Source organism: Sinocyclocheilus grahami, unplaced genomic scaffold (assembly GCF_001515645.1).
Source record: "Sinocyclocheilus grahami isolate Dianchi unplaced genomic scaffold, SAMN03320097.WGS_v1.1 scaffold256.1, whole genome shotgun sequence".
Lineage (NCBI taxonomy): Eukaryota > Metazoa > Chordata > Actinopteri > Cypriniformes > Cyprinidae > Sinocyclocheilus > Sinocyclocheilus grahami.
Window position 1 is genome coordinate 1,146,901 of NW_015505435.1, and position 20,461 is coordinate 1,167,361.

The 20,461-nt window shown below is 39.2% G+C and overlaps 1 protein-coding gene across 1 annotated transcript in view; it reads left to right on the forward strand.

Annotated features, from left to right (window-relative positions):
• The window catches only part of LOC107598802 (collagen alpha-3(IX) chain-like), a 22,591-nt gene extending 2,367 nt beyond the window's left edge, over positions 1 to 20,224 (forward strand). Inside the window, exons 5-32 of the mRNA XM_016290235.1 lie at positions 762 to 815; positions 3,162 to 3,197; positions 3,424 to 3,447; positions 3,621 to 3,674; positions 4,029 to 4,082; positions 4,177 to 4,218; positions 5,345 to 5,401; positions 5,775 to 5,828; positions 5,924 to 5,977; positions 6,452 to 6,505; positions 6,617 to 6,670; positions 6,789 to 6,842; positions 6,947 to 7,000; positions 7,079 to 7,132; positions 7,215 to 7,268; positions 7,528 to 7,572; positions 10,374 to 10,427; positions 10,941 to 10,994; positions 11,351 to 11,404; positions 11,643 to 11,714; positions 12,072 to 12,107; positions 12,225 to 12,269; positions 12,358 to 12,390; positions 17,269 to 17,415; positions 17,501 to 17,555; positions 17,641 to 17,823; positions 18,838 to 18,915; positions 19,379 to 20,224. Coding sequence (XP_016145721.1) covers positions 762 to 815; positions 3,162 to 3,197; positions 3,424 to 3,447; positions 3,621 to 3,674; positions 4,029 to 4,082; positions 4,177 to 4,218; positions 5,345 to 5,401; positions 5,775 to 5,828; positions 5,924 to 5,977; positions 6,452 to 6,505; positions 6,617 to 6,670; positions 6,789 to 6,842; positions 6,947 to 7,000; positions 7,079 to 7,132; positions 7,215 to 7,268; positions 7,528 to 7,572; positions 10,374 to 10,427; positions 10,941 to 10,994; positions 11,351 to 11,404; positions 11,643 to 11,714; positions 12,072 to 12,107; positions 12,225 to 12,269; positions 12,358 to 12,390; positions 17,269 to 17,415; positions 17,501 to 17,555; positions 17,641 to 17,823; positions 18,838 to 18,915; positions 19,379 to 19,563 — 1,794 coding nt within the window. The 3' untranslated portion in view covers positions 19,564 to 20,224. The remainder of the gene's footprint in view (positions 1 to 761; positions 816 to 3,161; positions 3,198 to 3,423; positions 3,448 to 3,620; positions 3,675 to 4,028; positions 4,083 to 4,176; positions 4,219 to 5,344; positions 5,402 to 5,774; positions 5,829 to 5,923; positions 5,978 to 6,451; positions 6,506 to 6,616; positions 6,671 to 6,788; positions 6,843 to 6,946; positions 7,001 to 7,078; positions 7,133 to 7,214; positions 7,269 to 7,527; positions 7,573 to 10,373; positions 10,428 to 10,940; positions 10,995 to 11,350; positions 11,405 to 11,642; positions 11,715 to 12,071; positions 12,108 to 12,224; positions 12,270 to 12,357; positions 12,391 to 17,268; positions 17,416 to 17,500; positions 17,556 to 17,640; positions 17,824 to 18,837; positions 18,916 to 19,378) is intronic.
• Positions 20,225 to 20,461: the final 237 nt, after the last annotated feature.

Genomic DNA, 20,461 nt, shown 5'->3' on the forward strand with positions numbered 1-20,461 from the left:
GTACGCTCGCACGCACGCACACACACAAACACACACACACTCTCAGACACACACACCACACACACACACCCATACGCACGCACTCACACACACACAAACACACACACACACACACACTCAGACACACTCACACACACACACACACACTCAGACACACTCACACACACACACACACACTCAGACACACTCACACACACACACACACACTCAGACACACTCACACACACACACACACACTCAGACACACTCACACACACACACACACACTCAGACACACTCACACACACACACACACACTCAGACACACTCACACACACACACACACACTCAGACACACTCACACACACACACACACACTCAGACACACTCACACACACACACACACACTCAGACACACTCACACACACACACACACACTCAGACACACTCACACACACACACACACACTCAGACACACTCACACACACACACACACACTCAGACACACTCACACACACACACACACACTCAGACACACATACACACGTACGCTCGCACGCACGCACACACACAAACACACACACACTCTCAGACACACACACCACACACACACACCCATACGCACGCACTCACACACACACAAACACACACACACACACACACTCACACTCACACGCTCGCACACGCACACACACAGACACACACACACTTTTTTCTTTTATTTATAGAAAGGAAATCATATAAACACTAAACAGAATTCATGAAAATGCCCTGTTCTGCAGGGTTTGACCGGTCCGGACGGTCCAGCTGGCAAGGATGGACCATCAGGAGCAGCAGTAAGTGACTCTCAGTTTGTTTGAGTTTGTTTGAGTTGAGTTGAGTTGTCGAGTCACATAACATCATAACATATTAAGGATGAATATGTACCACACACTTTTCTGTTTCTGTGATTAAAAATGTCTAAGCTCATCTACAGTAGTGAATGTATATCATATTACCTAATAAAACTACTAATATCTCTTGTAGCTTTGATTGTCAAACGTGTTGTGGCCTGAGCACAGTGTGCAGCCGTGAGCAGTTTTAATGAGGATCAGCTGACTGTAGATGAATCGGTAGTTTTCTCTAATCCAGCCTGGAATGTGAAGTCGTCCCAGCACAGCTTTTCTGTTCATTAGTTTCTTGGAATCAGCAGAAATCACTGTAATTCTGTGTGGCTGATGGACTGAGCTCTGGGTGCATTGGGACGTTCATGTGATGTCTTATCGGTGTGTTTAATGCATGAACTGTTTGACAGCAATAGAATGCTACATACTGTCGTTGTCAAATTAACCTGATTTTGCTGCAGTTCATTGAGGGGCGCACTGTTCAGACATTTCAGAAATAAATGCTATTATTTGTATTATCAGTCCGATTTTGGGTAAAAAAAAAAGTTTGTCTCATCAAATAATGAGTTCAGGAGATGTTCAAAGTTGTATTTGTCATGGGGAACAGAAACAATGACCACACCATTCATTAAAAGTACCTTTTTATATTGTTCTAATCAGAAATCATGATTTTCAGTTAAGCCTGTTTTGTTCAGTTTGGATAAAACATATTTATTTATTTATTTATGTTAGTAAATAACAGAAAATATGATGCATATTAAATTTTTTTCATAAATATAAAATGAAAATTGAACTTTCATATTACAGCTTATTTAGGTTTTGTTTATGGCGATGTTTATAAAAAGCCAAATATATTATATTGACCTACACTGGATTACATTTTGGCTTATGTCTAAAGAAAATATATTGTAAAAATATATATAATAAGTACATATGAAATATATTTTAAATATGGCATGCTCACTGTAATACTACTCAAGCAATGTAATTCTTCCAAATGTGCAATCTACTAGATTACGTTATGTAGGGCGAAAGTGAAACAATCAGGTACTTGAAAATGATTTTTGATGTTGGCATAACTGAAACTGTAGCATGCTTTGCATGGGACGTAATGTAAAAAATGAAACTAAGTATTGTTTTGTGCTTTTGAGCAAGATGGGAAAAGTGGGAGAGTTTTGTGTTGAGTTATGTTAGGAGTTAGAAGAGTTTCAGCTCCTCTGGGTTAGCACTGCACTGAAGACGGACACATGAAGAGTGCTGCTTTAAGAAGCAGACTTACAGTGCGTCTGAAATAGCATCATACATTTGAATCTGATCTGACTTCGCAGCTGTTCAAGAAGTATCTTCTATATAGTATGAATGACATTCGGACATACTACATCTGGATTGTAGGTGGGGGGAGTGAATGTACAGCGCTCTCTCCCACCTTCAATACCACGACTGAGGTGCCCTTGAGCAAGGCACCGAACCCCCAACTGCTCCCCGGGCGCCGCAGCATAAATGAGCACTAATTCCGAGTATGGGTCACCATACTTGGCCACATGTCACTTCACTTAAAAATAATATTCAGAGGAAATCCAAGTCCTACATTTGGTGGACCCTTTGTGTTACTTTGTGTACATACTAGAATTCCAAAATAATCTGAATACTAAGTTACTAAATTTGTGTAATCTAACAAAATACATTACAAATTACTTTTTAAAGTGTGTATTTTGTAATCTGTAGCGAAATACATTTTAAAAGTAACATTCCCAACCCTGTATATAGTAAGAAGTATTCGATTTTGGACGCAGCGTTACAATTTAGTATGCTAATGAAGTGTGATTGCTCACTAATAATGAGTTATTTAACACTATCTTATAATAGTGCTATAACAGGAAATATGTATGAAACTGAGTGAATAAATGAATGAAACCACAGAAAATCACTTTGAGACTCTTCCTTTGGTCACTTCAAAATAACTGAAAAAAGTCAATGATCCGACATTTACATGAACCAATTATGTATGTGTAAAAATCTTTTTACTTTGTCTGTTTTTATCTTATTTAATTATTTTGATGAAAATAAAATCAGAATTTAAGGTTTAAACTAAACCACAGAAAAAATGAATGCATGACAAATTGAAGTCTTTTTAGTAAGATTGTTGGTGATCAGCTGTGGTGTTGAATGATGGAGGTCAGAGAGAACACAGTCTTCACAACAGCCCTGATGCACTTACTCTTTCCCAGCTTGCCAGCTCAGACTTTTATTTAGCATATTATTGTGAACTCAGAACATTATTGTGTGTGTGTGTTGTAGGGTGACCCAGGACCTCCCGGACCGGACGGACCCCCTGTAGGTGCCAAGCATCAGTAAATCCACAGTAAACACGGTCATATGACATTTCATCCTGTTTCCAACAGATGCTCTCCAGCTCAAACCCACACCATACTTTTCTCTGATTCATACAGACCACTGTCATTACTTACATTCACAAATCGTCTGTACAGCAAGAGTGCCATATCATGATGTAATGTCAGTCAGTGACTTGTCTTAGGTTCTCTTCTCTTGTCTTCCTCAGGGCAGAGGCAGACCAGGAGCTCTGGTGAGTACAACCCGTCCAAAACCAGAATCAGAGGAAAACACTCCTGCTGTCACAGGCATTATCTATGAGTTCAGATGCGGTCACGGGCTGCGTTTATGGTCATTTATTATCCAATGAGGACACTCAGCAAAAGAAAGTGTGCATTTGCATTTCTGTGTGTTTTCTGATGTCAGGGTCTTGCTGGAGCTAATGGACTTCCAGGTGGAGCAGGACCTCAGGGTTCGCCGGTGAGTGGCTTTTTACAGCAAAAATAGCAAAGACGTTTATGTTGCTGGTCATGTGTTAGTGATCAAACATAGATGTACTTTGAGAAAAAAACGAACACAGGTTGCTATCTGCACTGCAGAAATGAAAAACAGCATTTTGGCCGTGAAGAGCTACAGGAAGCAGAGCACAGAGACAAGCAGATGAAACATGCTGCACATAACAGTTGTGTCAGACAGGCTGATGTTTGATTGTGAATCCTGTGGACCTCTCTCTTCAGTCCACTGAGAGTAAACACACACATAGATGTGTATTTTAGCAGCAAAGCTCATGGGCGAGTGTCGTGCTGAGTGGCTCTGGTTTGTGTGCTGGTTTAGGGGCCCGAGGGTCTTCCAGGACTCCCTGGTCTTCCAGGCACAGATGGACCTCCTGTAAGTACCTGCACACGAGCACTCAAGCTGCAAAAACACATTTATTTCATTCAAATAATTCAATTTCATGTATACTTCTTCCTCTTTTTTTTAGGGACTCCCAGGAACTCTTCCTGAAGGCAGTGGAGATCTTCTGGTACGTTAAGATGATTTACCACTTTAGCATGAAAACTATTGTAATGTACTACAATACTACACTGAAAAAAAATTATACTTTGTACAAACTATAAAACAAACTTAAATTGGTTACAGCCAAATTTATTAGTTTTATTATTATTATTATTATTATTATTATTATTATGGTTTGGTTCAAACATTCATTTTGATTTAATATTAATCAAAATTATTTCTTCTCAAAGACAAAAGACAACATATAAAATTATTTATTATAAAATTGTTGGATTTACATTATTCAATCATCCACATCAGATAATTGAATTAAGTTATTCTGAATTGAGCAAATGTCTCAAAATGATTTTATATGGTTCACCTATGGTTTATATGGTTCAGTTACATTAATTAAGAGCAAAGAAATCAAGTTTAGAAGAGAAGCAGTTTCATTTTGTAGACCACACATGATTGATTGGATAATCTGTCAATTAATATTTTCTTCAGTGTACCAGACTTTATTTTTTTAGACATAACCCAAAGTGTTACTGAATGTAGGTCAATATAATATATGTAGGCCTATATACTGTATATATTGTGCTTTCTCTTCTAAACCTATATATATATAGGCTTTTTACAGCTTGATTTCACTTAAACAAAAGCTAAATAAGATATAATAAAGTCGAATCTTCAATTATGATAAAAAATAGTTAGTCAATGTTTAATTTAGTTTACTTACAACTTTGACAAATTTGAATGTTTACTGTGATGTTGTGTTCTGCTATTTAAACTAAATGATTTCTTTTCATTTATTCGATGGGGAGTGTTATTTGCCTTTAGACAAACTGAAGTAAACAGCTTTAAATGAAAATCATGATTTTTGATCAGATACTTTTCAGTGCATGTATACAGCATAGACATCCATCTTTACTTCTATGGTACTTGTAGTGTGTAGAGAGGTCTGTTGTAAGTGTAATTCCATTTTCAACTCAGATTATCTTTAAATTGGATAATCATAAAGCTAACGCTCATCTCAAAACTCCTATGACTATGGCATCTGAAGAGCATGTGGTTGTGCTGTCAGGGAGGATAACTCGTCAGCGGTCTTGTTGTTCTCTGCATGCAGACTGATTGCATGATTGTGTTGTGTGCAGTGTCCGGCCATCTGTCCTCCGGGTCCTCCTGGACCGCCGGGAATGCCTGGATTCAAGGTACCTGACCTCAACAACACGACATAGAGCAGCTTTAACACCCAACTGACTCGAGCTGAATTAGCAGTTTTGTAGAATTACTTGTATCTGAATTGAACTTTTTCAAACTGATGAACTTCACACTGTTATTGATCTGAACTGAACCAACACTGAACTCATTTGAGCTGAATAATGACACTATTGTCTTCTGGAGCTGCTTTACAGCAGAATCTGAACTGTGTCCATCGTTGAGTTTCCATAATTCACACAATCTGTATTGTATAAAGCACTATTAAGATAAACATGACTTGGCGTCAGCATTGACATGATAAAACATGTTTCTTATTACAAAAGATATCACAAACTGTGGTTCTGCCTCTGTGTTTTGGTTTAGGGTCATACAGGGCATAAAGGGAGTAAGGGAGAGCTGGGGAAAGACGGAGAGAAGGTGAGATCAGACTGAAACTGCACCTTGTCTGAATGAAGCTGAAGCAGAGAGCAGCTTGTCTGTAATGTGTTTGTGTGTCTGTCTCTTCCCATCAGGGTGATCAGGGCCCACCGGGGCCGCCGGGAATCCCAGGGACAGTGGGTTTACAGGTGCGACTGATTACCTCAGCTAGACATGCTGCAGCACCTACAGGCCTGCAAACATTTCTCTTAGAATTTACTTGTGTTTTGGGCAAGGTTGCTCTCTCTCACAAATATGTCATTAATTCCTTTTAGTTAAAGGAAATCAAGAAATAAAGGATTTAAAGACAATAAAGCAAAACAAACTCAGCATCTGTGGCCCTGGTCTGAGGACCGGCTGCTACACCTGGTACTTTACTTCTCGTTTCTTTCTTTAATAAAATGGAGCACTAGGATGACAATCCCCAGTGTTAAACAGTTGTTTAGAAGAACTGAATAGGATAGAATAGAGTGGAATAGAATAGAATTGATAAAAAGTGACACATTCTATTCAAACATGAACACTGTATGTTGTGGGAAACACAAATATCATGTCCAAATTTTAGTAGCTTGTTTTTTCTCTTCTTCTTCCATTGATGTTTTGTGTGTAATGGTGTGTTAAAGGGCTCTCGAGGGCTGAGAGGACTGCAGGGGCCGGTGGGAGCAGTAGGAGACAGAGTAAGACCTCAAGAACATCACACCACACACATCTTACTGAAATAGATGCAAGCATATGCCGAGTGCAGACAGCTGTGCCCTTCATGGTTTGCATCTACTCTGTATCTGTAGGGATTGCCGGGCTTCAGAGGAAAACCTGGAGTTGCTGGCATCATTGGAAAAACTGTGAGTGTTTCATCACTCCTTTGCACATTACAGTTTGCACGTGTTTTTTCCTTAATGTGTGTTTCTGTTAATAAATAATAAAATCAAAAAACGTTTGATATGTGAATCTTCTGAATAGGGTGATGCTGGTGAGAAAGGACCGCAAGGTTTCAAAGGGCCCAAAGGAGAGATAGTAAGCACATTACTTGCTAGATACAGTTTCTTGTAAGCCCTTCATACTTATTTCAGTGTAACATCAGTGTGATTGTGATATTGTGGATGTCATCCTCGGAATAGGGGAAAATAGGCCCCAAGGGACTCCCTGGAGGTGCAGGACCTAAAGGAGAACCGGTGAGGAACTGTGTGATTTGCTGACTCTTATGATGAGTGTTAGATTAGCCCATAATAATGCCTTGTGTGGAACCGCAGGGCATCCCGGGCAGGGACGGGAAGGATGGCACTCAAGGATTAGATGGTGAAAAGGTAATCAGCCGCTTGTTTTGAGACATGTCTAGGCCTTATTTCTCGAGATGCTGATGCTGATGCTGTGTGCTTGTGTTGACAGGGAGATGCTGGGAGACCTGGCGTCCCTGGTGAGAAAGGCCCTAACGGTCTGCCTGTACGTATTGCCATTAATTACACTGTTCAGATGATGAGCACAAAGATTAAATATTAATAAGAAGTGGTTTGATAATGTGATTTTAGCCTTTCATCTCTGCTTGTTTTTTATCTGCAAAATTTTCATTCAGGAAATCATCTGGTTGTTCTGTTTAATAAACATTTTTGAGTGCTTTATTACTTTTTAGTAGCTTTGTTTGCTGGGTTTTGTATCATTGTGCAACTCTCAACAAGTGTAAATCTCTCTGGGTGTAATTCAGGGTTTGCCAGGAAAAGCTGGTGCCAAAGGTGCCAAAGGAGGAGTTGTAAGTATATCGATCTATTTGCAACTTACATGAGAGCAGAGCCATTTAGAGCTGTATTACGAGTGAAGTAGATTCAGAAAAGAGAGACATACAAAATGTCATCACATTTGTCTTCATGATTCCATAATAATTTTTTTAGACGTGTAAAGTGTACATTTTTTAGATTAGGCATCCTCTATGAGATTGTATAAACTCAGTGTGGTCACTGTTCACACAGAATGAATTTTCACATTGTTTCTCTATGTACACTTGCACTAGATGAATGAGTTAAAAGAAGCAAGTTTTTTTTTCATTCCACTACTCTGCATCTCTCTTTAAAATCCAAAAATGTGTTTTTATGTGAAATATGGAATTTATGTGGAATTTAAAAAAACGTCCTGTTTCATTGGTCTCTGTGTAAATATTTTTAAGCATAAATTTAAACATATTTTAGTATGTATATTATCAGTGCTGAATGAACTTTATTTTTTTAAATGAAACATGCGAATCTTAGCGCACGCTAAATGTAACTTATTTACATATTAAGATGTTACTTGTCATTGGCATTAGCACACTCTTTGCTAATAGAGTCAGTGTAGTGTTTTTCTGGTCATGTGCACTACTCTTCAGCTCAATGGTTACCATAAAAACTTCAACATAACAGAAACTCTTTTAAATGTCAAATATAGCATTAAACACTAACAGGACTTTGCCTTCACTAAAAAACACATAAAATAACACTTCATTTCAACATTTACTCTCCTTTTCCAGCCATATGCAAAGCATGATGGGAACTAGAAATCCACTACCCAATTTCCAAAGATCCCATTTTACAAGAGTTACTACTTCTTTTTAAAGAACTTCAATTAACAGAAATTTGAGTTTAAATTCCGCACAATATTAAGTTAATGTAATGGTCAACTGAACTCTGAATGATGTTTGAAACTTAAAAGGTTTAATTAAATTATTAACCATGCATTTATTTAAGTTGTGGTATCAGGTCCCCTGAATCATTTTTAGAGTGTGTTGTTAAGATACTTCTTGGAGTCTAGTGTGCATCCAAATATATTCTTTGCACTTAGACCATGATTAGAAAGTGATACCATCCACTGTTTCTTAGCTTAAATTCGTATAATTAAGTTCAGATTACTCCTAAACAATGCTTTCATGTCATCGGAGTATCTTAACTTCATTAATCTAAACGTGTGCATCCAATGGAAAGTCAAGTTTAAACTCATTATGTTTACTTCAGCACTTGGCCAGTCTTCTTTTTGCTCACAGCAGAGCTCTAAAAGACCTCCGGTGCTTCTCCATTCCTTATTACTACGTCCTTGTTTCCACTCCTTGTGTTCTAGCTCCTTGTGTTCTAGCTCCTTGAGTTCTAGCCCCTTGAGTTCTAGCCCCTTGTGCTCTAGCCCCTTGTGTTTCTAGCCCCTTGTGTTCTAGCCCCTTGAGTTCTAGCCCCTTGTGTTTCTAGCCCCTTGTGTTCTAGCCCCTTGTGTTTCTAGCTCATTTTGTTCTAGCTCCTTGTATTCTATCCCCTTGTGCTCTTGCCCCTTGTGTTCTAGCCCCTTGTGTTCTAGCCCTTGTGTTTCTAGCTCCTTGTGTTCTAGCTCCTTGTGTTCTAGCCCCTTGTGTTCTAGTCCCTTGTGTTCTAGCCCCTTGTGTTCTAGCCCTTGTGTTCTAGTCCCTTGTGTTCTAGCCCCTTGTGTTTCTAGCCCTTTGTGTTCTAGTCCCTTGTGCTCTAGCCCCTTGTGCTCTAGCCCCTTGAGGTCTAGCCCCTTGTGTTCTAACCCCTTGTGTTTCTAAGCTCCTTGTGTTCTAGCGCCTTGTGTTCTAGCGCCTTGTGTTCTAGCCCCTTGTGTTTCTAGCCCTTTGAGTTCTAGCTACTTGTGTTCTAGCTCCTTGAGTTCTAGCTCCTTGTGTTTCTAGCCCCTTGTGTTCTAGCCCCTTGTGTTCTAGCCCCTTGTGTTCTAGCCCCTTGTGTTCTAGCCCATTGTGTTCTAGCCCCTTGTGTTCTAGCCCCTTGTGTTTCTAGCCCATTGTGTTCTAGCTCCTTGTGTTCTATCCCCTTGTGCTCTTGCCCCTTGTGTTTCTAGCCCCTTGTGTTCTAGCCCCTTGTGTTTCTAGCCCCTTGTGTTCTAGCCCCTTGTGCTCTAGCCCCTTGTGATCTTGCCCCCTTGTGTTCTAGCCCCTTGTGCTCTAGCCCCTTGTGCTCTAGCCCCTTGTGTTTCTAGCCCTTTGTTTTCTAGCTCCTTGTGTTTCTAGCTCCTTGTGTTCTAGCCCCTTGTGTTCTAGTCCCTTGTGTTTCTAGCCCCTTGTGTTCTTGCTCCTTGTGTTCTAGCCCCTTGTGTTCTAGCCCTTTGTGTTTCTAGCTCCTTGAGTTCTAGCTCCTTGAGATCTAGCTCCTTGTGTTTCTAGCTCATTGTGTTCTAGCCCCTTGTGTTTCTAGCTCTTTGTGTTCTAGCTCCTTGAGTTCTAGCTCCTTGTGTTATAGCTCCTTGAAGGAACCAGGGGTGGAAGAACTGACGAAAAAAGTATTTGAAGTAGGAATATCACTGATCACTCATTGTGCAATCAGTTACATTCAAGGCATCTGCCCTTTTGTTGTTGAAGTTTGGACAGTTTAGGAAATGATAAGCACCTCTGGAGAGAGGCTTCTGTTAGCATCTGCTAAGCAGAGGTACTTTCAGCTAAAAATGACAGCCATCCCATCTTCATCCCCTTTTTTCATTGTTGGTCTGATGTTTCTGACTGTAAGACAGTCTGAGGTCTCTTTTACCCTGAAATGGTGAATAATGCAAGAATCCTTCTCCGTTCAGGGCAGTCCAGGAGAGATGGGAGAAGCAGGACCGTCTGGAGAGCCAGGTATACCTGTATGTATCTGACTCATGACCAGATATGAACCATTTCTGACAGCTGTAGTGTAGTAATGCATGCTGTAAGATCATTCAGATTCTCAGCCAGTGTTACTGCACTGCCAACTTCTGTGACTGCACAATACATACAGATCATTTAGTAGAATCCTATGAGGTTACTGCTACATGCTCTGATGGTCGCCGTGATTTTGCCAAGTAAAACATGTTCCTGGATCAACATTACTGTCTAAAAATATAGACTAAACCCAATCCCTACCCCTAAACCTAACCCTACCCATAATGTATTCCTAAAATTAGTGTGAAATGATAGCTGATTACCAAGGGTGTAGAAGCACCTAACCCTGATCGTAAGCCTAAAACAGACATTTCCTGAAAAGACATCCCTCAATTCTGATTGTTTAATTGGAATGTTGTTGCAGGATCAACAAGGATGTTGATCCAGGAACATGTTGTATATCACGGTCACCATGCTCTGATGTACATTGTGTCTAAACGTGACTCCTCCCACAGGGTGAGATTGGCATCCCTGGAGAGAGAGGAGAGGCTGGACCCAGAGGTGTGGCTGTAAGTAAAAACAAATCCAACATCAGAGACAACATTAGATGCTGATTAAAAACGGCTGAGCAAGATTCATTTGAAGTTATAGAGTTCATAGAGGTCAGCTGTGTTTTTCAGCTGTGTTATGTTTTTGTCAACATAAAACCACAAGTGAAAAATCCCCATTTTGCTTTTTCTGAATGAATTGTTTGAGGTCAGGTTCTAAGACTGTCTCGTAACATATAATAGTGCCGTATTAGACTGGGTCATGCTCATCTGAACAGAAGGTCAGACAGCTGGTCCTGAGAGATGAGGATGTTATGTGCTGCAGTCAGGAGAGCTCCAGGATTTGTGGTTGTTCACTGTATGCGCTTGTTTAACAGGGTGGCATTGGACTAGCTGGAAACCCTGGACCACAAGGTGTTAAAGGATTCCAGGTGAGTTGCGTTATGGGTTCATGTCAAATGCCACAACAGAAAAACTCTGATAATCGAAACGTGAAACATGCCTCATGTTCCATGTGTTCTGAAGGATAGGGTTTGGTGAGAGTAAATGTAATTTATTATTTGGCAAAAGTCATGACCGTTGCTCTGAGGGCTGAGCGCTTGGGAGCAGTAGTTGTGTGTCATCTGATCCATGGTTTATGAAATGTATTCATTTTGTGTTTCCATGCAGGGTATTAAAGGAGCTTTAGGTGATCCAGGTCTGCCTGGTCCTACTGGAATCAGAGGCGGCTTTGGTGAGCGGGTGAGTGACACACATCTGTCTGTCTCTCTACTGTTAGAAGTATTCAGCCTGTGTAAAACGATTTTAAAATGTATTTTCTTTTTTCTTTTTTAATCAGAGTTTTCCCATGAGCTTTCCTTTTCTAAAAACAAAGACACATACATACACAGATGCATACAGACAAACAAATTCAGATATATTATTTAGTTTTGTTTAATCACAGATGCAGTAAAGAGCATAGCTCATATTTCAGTAGACATCTAGAGGTCCTGGTGACCTCGCTGTCCAGAGCTCTTGCCACAGAACAAAGCCTATGTGTAACACACACACATAACACTCCTCTCTCTCTCTCTCTCTCTCTCTCTCTCTCTCTCTCAGGGTCCAGTTGGAGCTGGAGGGCCTAAAGGAGACATGGTATGAGGCATATCTACTGTATGATGAAAAAAAAAGAAAACAATTCTTTTTCTATTTAGAGAAAACAATCTATTTGTATGCATGTTTGCATATGGTGCCGTGTGCTTCTGTGTTTAGGGAGTTGCTGGAAGTGATGGTTTACCGGGGGAGAACGGGGAGCCGGTACGTAACACTGATCACTTGCCACATGCAGCTCAATGTCTGATAGTCATCTGATTTCTGACACAGCCTCTGTTTCCTCTTACTTCAGGGTCATTACGGTCCCGTCGGACAGAAAGGAGAAGTGAGATCTCATTTCATTTTATTGCATTTTCCTGTTTTTATGTTATTCTAGCAATTTTGTCAAAGTAAATATTTAAAGGTCTTTTTTTTTTTTTTTTTACTTCAAAACCAGTGTATAATGATTCCCATTATATAATAATTTTTTCCCAAAATTATATATTTTGATACATTTAATTGACAATGCAATTATTAACATTATTTCCATGTTACCACATTCAACAGTCTTGGTAAATGTATGTTGCTTTAAATCAAAGAAAACAGAGTGACGTTTGGAATAGAATACTACTGAACACCACACAGTATACAATCTAGACTGCCTAAAACTTAAATTAATTATTAAGTGAAACTGCATTATACAGTGGTAAGTCTTTCAAACTGTCCCATGATACATTGTTATCATTACCTAATCATGTCTGACTGAGTATTCTTGTAAAAATGTTTAATCTAAAATTATTGTAATGTCATCACTGGAAATGGCAGGCACAATGCATTGTGGGAAATGTAGTAGTTTGTCCAGGTATTCTATGCAGAACACGTGCCTGATGTCAGTTTGTCATTCCACACAAAACCAATGACAAACAAAGAGCAGAGTAACAGAAACACAGGTCAAAGATAGTAGCCCATGATGGCAGGATTAGACTCTGAAGAGTTATAAATGGCTTTTAAAAATGTGTCCACTCAAATGATCTGCATAAGATTTTAGACTCCAGATTCCTGCATGTGGGCAAGTACCCGACAAGTGAGCCGACAGTGTCTGATAAAACTGCTGGGAAATATTTGCCTTGTCATTAGCGGTGCAGTTCAGGAATCAGGCTAACCTAGAAGTGAGGGCTCCAGGGAATCAATGGCCAATCAGGGGTGTTTAAGTTGGACAGATTCCACTCATCACTCAAAATGCTGGAGGTTTTGTTAATTGCTGAGTTCTAATCAACACGCTCACCAATCCTCTCACTGTAACAAAGCAATGAACACAATGTAAATAAGAGATGAATTGTGCAGTGCAGAGCTTCATTTATTATACTGAAGTGAGTGACAGATTTTAGTGATTAGAAGGGGAGTGCTTATTGCATTCTTTCTTATAAATAACAAAATAATAAAATGTTTAGTTTTAAATGATTACATTAGGTGTTAGGTATATACTATACCTTATTCAATCACATGGCAATGAATGTCTCACAACAGAGATTAAAAAACAAATCCAGCAGCGACACTTGTAGTGAAGAGAACATTGAATTAAAAACTGATGCCATTTGGCTTGAGAGCCTTCCTCAGGGAACACAGCAAGCACAATGCATGGACATTTAAAAATCATATTCATATTAAGTTACTCATTCAATCTCAGGAAACTGCTGGCAAGTTCCACTCACAACATCACATTTCATTTTAGAAAGTAATTACTGTTAAAACACCATCAGGTTGACTAATTAATTTCTGAATTCTGCAATTTGCTTAGGGCCCCAAATCACTAAGTCCACCCCTGTGTAGCCCAGTTCAGAAATCACTGATAGCTTGCCAGCTGCTTTCAAATGTGCCATGTTTGTGTTTACACTGTGAAGTTTTACATTTACAATGAAATAGGCAATCACAGACATGTCTGTTGAGCACATAAACAGAATCAGAGTCCAGTCAGAGGTATTAACAGGGTCGTTTCTAGGCATAGGCGAGCTAGGCGGTCGGCTAGGGTGCCCCCAGCTGAAGGGGCGTCAATGAGCGCACGTACTGGCACTTTTAGCAGGGTTGTGATAAAGAGTGGCACGGTCACCCTGAAATATGACTGCCGCCCCCACTGGATCCCCCAACATTATTGGGCTAGAGTACTGTCAATCTGACGATGCCTGTATGCCACTAGATCAGAGTGCTGTCAATTGCTGCCTGATTGTTGCATGCAAAGTTTGCATTTGGAGCGCTCAACAACGCCATTAGATCAGTGGGCTCTGTCAGTGCTTTGGCAAGGTAACACTTTTTTAAGTACAAAGGCCAAATTAAAATATTGGTACAGTAAATAAAGTGCACAAAATCAGTATTTTGTTTAGGCGGTATTTGTGGCACTTTTGTCCAAATATTTGTGGCAGATTTGTCCAAAAGGTGTGCATTTTTTGCGCCAATGCATTGTTAAAGGATCAGCGTGTCATGTAATATTCCCATATAAACTTTAACATCAAATAAAAAAATATTTGTATAGTAAAATTCGCTAATTCACGAGATCAATACATCCTTTATTAGACGGGTTTGTCGAGTTAAATGCATCCTTACGGAGGTGTCGAAATGCTGAATCAATTCATTCACTTCCAACAGCACTTAATGGGAGCAGCGTCAGAGGGCAGAGCGTCACGTTATTTAAAGGGGACGTTAACGCGTTAACGAGTAGCAAATGATTAAGTAGCTGCATTGGTTACTTTTATGCCACTGATAAAGCTTTTATATGTAGTTTGGGGTAACAAAGGGTTTTTATAGGTTTGACTGAAATAATAATACAATAACTGACACTTTAAATCAATGTTTCAAGAAACAACAACAAAACAATTGAACAAAAAAGGAATAGGAATTTCGCCTAGGGCGTCAAATTGGCTAGAAATGGCCCTGGGTATTAACATGCCGTGAAACTACTCACTCAATAAATAAAAACTGACATTGCTGTATTTTGCTTTTCTGCTGTTTATATTGTGATATAAACAATACAGTAATTTTTTAACAGATTTGAATAGCTACTGTATATTTAAAAAGTATGAATCATTTTAGAGTTAGTGGGGTAATTTTGTTAGGGAGTGCATCTATATAGAAAATAAGAATAATAAACAGCTAAAAAATGTATTTAAAAAATAACTAAAATAAAATTTTAATTGTCATGATTTTATTGTTAAATAACGGTTATAATATTGAGATTATTGTGATATTATGAAATAAAAACAAACTGATAAATATATAGTAATAACACTGTAAAATTACAAAACTAATATTGATGTCTTAAAGGGATAGTTCACTCAAAAATGAAAGTTCTGTCATCATCTACTCATACTCATTTTGTTCCAAACGTGTGTTTCTTTCTTCTGCAGAACATAAAATAAGATATTTTGAAGAACGTTGGTAACCAAACAGCTGCTGGTAGCCACTGACTTCCATAGTATGGACCAAAAATACTATGGAAGTCAATGGGTACCGTCAACTGTTTGGTTACCAACGTTCTTCATTCTTCTTTTGTCCTTGAAAGTTATACAGGTTTGGAACAACTTGAGGGTGAGTAAATGATGACAGAACTTTCATTTTTGGGTGAACTATGCTTAATTTCTTCATTTTCAAAGGGTAAACCATCACTCTTTTATTTTGAAGGGTTGCCAACAAAGTAAAAATATTTCGAGTTTCATTGTGAAGTTCAGCTCTGTGTGTTAATGCAGCTCATGATATCAGTGTCTCAGAACAGCTCCATTCACAGTAAATTAACCAACACTCAAACACTGTATCATGAACTACAGGTGTGTAAATGTCACGTTTGAAACCGGTAAAGCATACAGTATATTTAATTAAATTGCCACCTGTGTGGTCTGACAATCACACTTTTATTTTGATATATCGCTTGATATATGCTGCTAATGCGGGCGTGGTTTGGGTGGCGAACTTTGACAAATGGGTCGGTCAAGTATGGAATTAAATTAATGCTGCTATCAGATAATGGTTATCGGTTTGAAAACAGAAGCTACATAGTAGCTACATAGTTTCAATCATGAATAAACCTTTAGCATGGTAATGGATATGGGAACTCAGTGTATTTGTTACTTGCTACTGCTAAGACACAGGTTTCTGGGCCACCTGAACAGCATATTGACTCGGGAAATCGTGTTTGGGCCACATTTCCCTCGTTAGGCCCTTCCACCCGTTACGGTGCCCCTGTTATAAGACATACTGCAGTGAGCTTGTAAAACATACTGCTGCAGCTGCAAAAATGCACATATGTAAATGCCCTGTAAGCAGATCTAGACAAGTGGTGCTGGGGAGGAGGAGGGTTAAGAGAAAAATTCTTGTTGTAATGAACCAGTTTACAGTAAAACTGGAGTATTTACATGTTAGCATTAAATGGAGCATTACAAGTAGAGAACCTATCTAATCTAGTATTTAAGACAATTGCGAATCAATTTCAAACCATAATTTTTGTACATTGTGAGAACATTTAGTATCACCAGTCTTGCATGTCTTTGGATTGAGGGGGAAAACAGGGCATCCTGAGGACATCCACACAAACACCACACAGAAAATGTCTCCTGGGACTCGAACCTTCTTCTGTGAGGCAGCAGCGCTACCTAATGAGCCACCCAGCATGACTGTGAATTATTAGCATTTTATCCTGTATATGTAAATATTGTATGCAGCTTGTGAAAAACAGTGCTAAATAAGATCTTTAAAAAAAGATGTTCTTTGTTCTTATTGTAATGTGTTTCCTTATTCATCCATCAGTGAATGTTTGCAGCTTTGGTAATAGTAGTGAGTCCCTTAATTGTCCTCGGTGATAAAAGCTGAAGCTGTTGGGAAGAGATGGAATGTGGAGATGCAAAACCAAAAATTGTGCAAGAAAACACTTCTCAACAGGATCATTTGTGTCACTGCAGTTATTATTGTGTCATGTGGCATGTAATTGAAATTGCTTAATCAGGGGAGAAAACAACTTTTTAAAACAATCTTGCAGACTCTACAAGGTGTATGCAAACGTATGACCTCAGTTGTACAAAGTAGTTAGGTGAACACAGGCGTGGAAACACAACATAGCTCTTATATCATGTACAGCTGGATTGACTGAAACACTTACAGCATCTAGGACCAAATGCAAAACATTTTATGCTGCTACCTGAGGACAATCAGTTTAATCCGTGTGGTTTTCCCTGTGTCATAGTCCGGTAAGCGTGGGGAGCTGGGAGCCAAAGGAGTTGTAGGACCACAGGGAGAGACCGGAGCCAGAGGCGCACCTGGAAAACCAGGACCAATGGGGTTCCAAGGAGAGCAAGGTTTTCCAGGGGTCTCTGGAAAGACTGGTGTTCCTGTAAGCACCTGCCAGACGATACATGTTGGTACTGCGCTGTAAACACAGAATATGTCTCAGGAGTGCTGTTGTGATTATGTTGCAGGGCAAACTGTCTAGTGAGCAGCACATCAGAGAACTGTGTAGCTCGATGATCGATGGTAAGACCTTTGTTCACCCATAAACGGCATTTATTGATGCAGCTTCACGATACAGCCTGTAGTGTATTGCTGGTGTTGATCTCAGATCAGATGGCTCAGCTCGCTGCTAACCTGAGAAGACCTCTGGCTCCTGGTGCCGTGGGACGGCCTGGACCAGCCGGGCCTCCAGGGAAGCAAGGAGAGGTTGGATCCATTGGTCACCCTGGAGCCCTTGGCCTGCCGGGTTACAGAGGACTGCCGGGAGATCTCGGTGATCCTGGTCCTCGAGGTGAGAGATGGGTCATGTTGTGCTTTTGTTTTAGCAAATGGTTAAAAGGATAAAAGTGTACAATGCAATGTCATTGAGGTTGCTTTCTAGTCAGTTAATGCAGTGGATTTGTTAAGAGTATTAATTATATTAGTTAAGAATATTAATCTTTAAATACAACTGTTCATTGTTAGCTCAGATCCATTAAATAATATTAAGACAATTTTGATTTTAGTTTGACTTTTTATTGATAGTTCATAACTAATGTAGTTAACATTGTATTGAACAGAACCTTATTATAAAGTATTTCCTCAGGACAGGCTTTAACTGCTTGAAAGTTCACTCACATTCTATACGTGCAGAGTATTACAGGTTTTTAAAAAAAATTTTTTTACAATTGTTAAGATACATTTTTCAATACTTGGGTAACTTTTTCAAAACTCTTCACGCAGTTTTCCTTACCCAACTTTAACTTGGCACAGCAGTCAATTATTTCACATCCAGAACACACTAACACTACCAGAACAGTTCATACATGTCTCAAAAATAAATCATTCTTTGCCACTCACAAAACAACCTAAAAACACTAACATCACATAGCATTATAACATTTACTTCTGTACATTTTTTTTTTTTTTTACTAAAGAATAAATCTTGTCACTGCTGAGAATTCACTGCAGTATTTATGAATTTGCAATGTTTACATTGCAGTACTATATTATTTCTAAGTTTCCTCATTTGTATAGGTACATGTACATGTTTGTGCCCGAGTGAGAAATGAAATCATGTCATTTGAAAGATTTAGTCACTGAGTGTATTTTGTGTCAAAGCAATGCTAAATGATCCAGACTGCTGTTGTGCTCACTGTGTGAAGAGTTTTGAGAAACGGGTCCTAGCGAATGAAAAAACAGTTTTTCACTGCTGTGAAAAATTATATTTGCTATTATGTATATGAATCCAAGAAAAATTATATATTCTAATATGAAATCATATACCACATTCCGGAATGAATTTGGATGTATCTTAATTCTGCAGGAGATGTGGGCGAGCCAGGTGATAAGGGGCCTGTAGGTAAAGCCATCGAAGGGCCCACAGGAGACCAGGGTGACCCGGGTATGTACAGTCTGTTCATAAGCACATTTAATACCCGCCCCAGTCAACCATTCACACACACACACACACACACACACACACAAATACTGTGTAATCAACATCAAATATTAACTTAAAAAACAGTTCCTAAATGAATAGCGTGCAAAAAATAAGGTAGTTGGGCCAGAGATGGCAGGCAGTACTCTTCCTGACTAAGAACAACCTAGCATCGATTCCCAAGAACACGCCAGTGGATGTCTGTGACTTCATTAACTGATGTGAATGTTCAGCTCAAACTAAACTACAATAAATAACAACAATAAAGTATATGAGCAATCAATCATAAAATGGTTATATGCAACTGTACTAGATCTGTCATTTCCAATGAAAGAAACCAGTTTCAGCTGAATAACTGAATAGATGTGCAGTTCTTGTAGTTCTTTTTCAAACATTGTCCTATATCTATCTTCTCTATGGCCACCAGGTCTGCCAGGCGTGCATGGCATCGTCAAAGACGGCCGTGACGGAGCACCTGGAGATCCAGGAGAACCAGGAGAAGCAGGAAGAGCCGGCAGACCAGGACACCAGGGATCACCCGGCATCTGTGACACTTCAGCGTGCCAAGGAGCTGTGGTTCACGGGAAGTCCTCCAACCCTAAGAACCATTAACAGGAGAACCAGCAGGATTCCCTTTCAGGAATGCTTCTGGAGGAGAAACGGAACAGTGGATGTCAAACCAGCGTTTCAGAGCGGAACGAACATTGAGCATCAGAGTGGAACGTACAAGAGGCTTGAAGTACCAACATGTGTAGATACAACAAAAGACTAAATACATCACACCGTGAAACTAGTTGACGCAGAAAATAATTCAGTCCTTGTATTAGAAGTCTTCTTGTACAGCACCCTTTAAAAGTGTAATGGAGCACAACTTTGAGCTTCAAAACCTGACCTCGACAACAGCAAACGAACAAGCAAACTGGAGGCTTGTTTGAGGCATCAAGAAATGACACCAAAATATTGGATATATTTCTGTAAATTGATTTTCTTTGCCATTTTATTCTTACGTTTACATTTAGTTCTTAAATGTTTAACATTGAAAGTCACTGTTTGAGGAACAAACTTCAAGCATCGATTGAGATGCTTCAGACACACTTACTGTAAAATATCTCATTGGCCATCTGTGGGCTTTATCGACCTTATCCACTAGATAATGGTGCTGTTAAACTATTAAATATGATTTTAAATACTATTTATTATTTCTGAGTTACTGTTGTGTGTACAGTGTTTCTACGGCATGGTATTGTAAGAAAAACTGAATAAAGCCACTTTTCAGTAAATTATTTCTCTTAATAATGCTCATGTCTCTGAACCTTCGTTAGTACACTAATAATAAATACATTAAATAAATAATAACGCTTATATAACATACATTAATACAAGAAATGATCATGCCTTTCAAACAAACAAGGCATACAAATACACATTGCAACTTCTCTAAACTGTTTAACTATATTACAGTACACTTTCAAAGGGCACTGAGTTTGCTCTGCAGACTTGACAGTTTCCA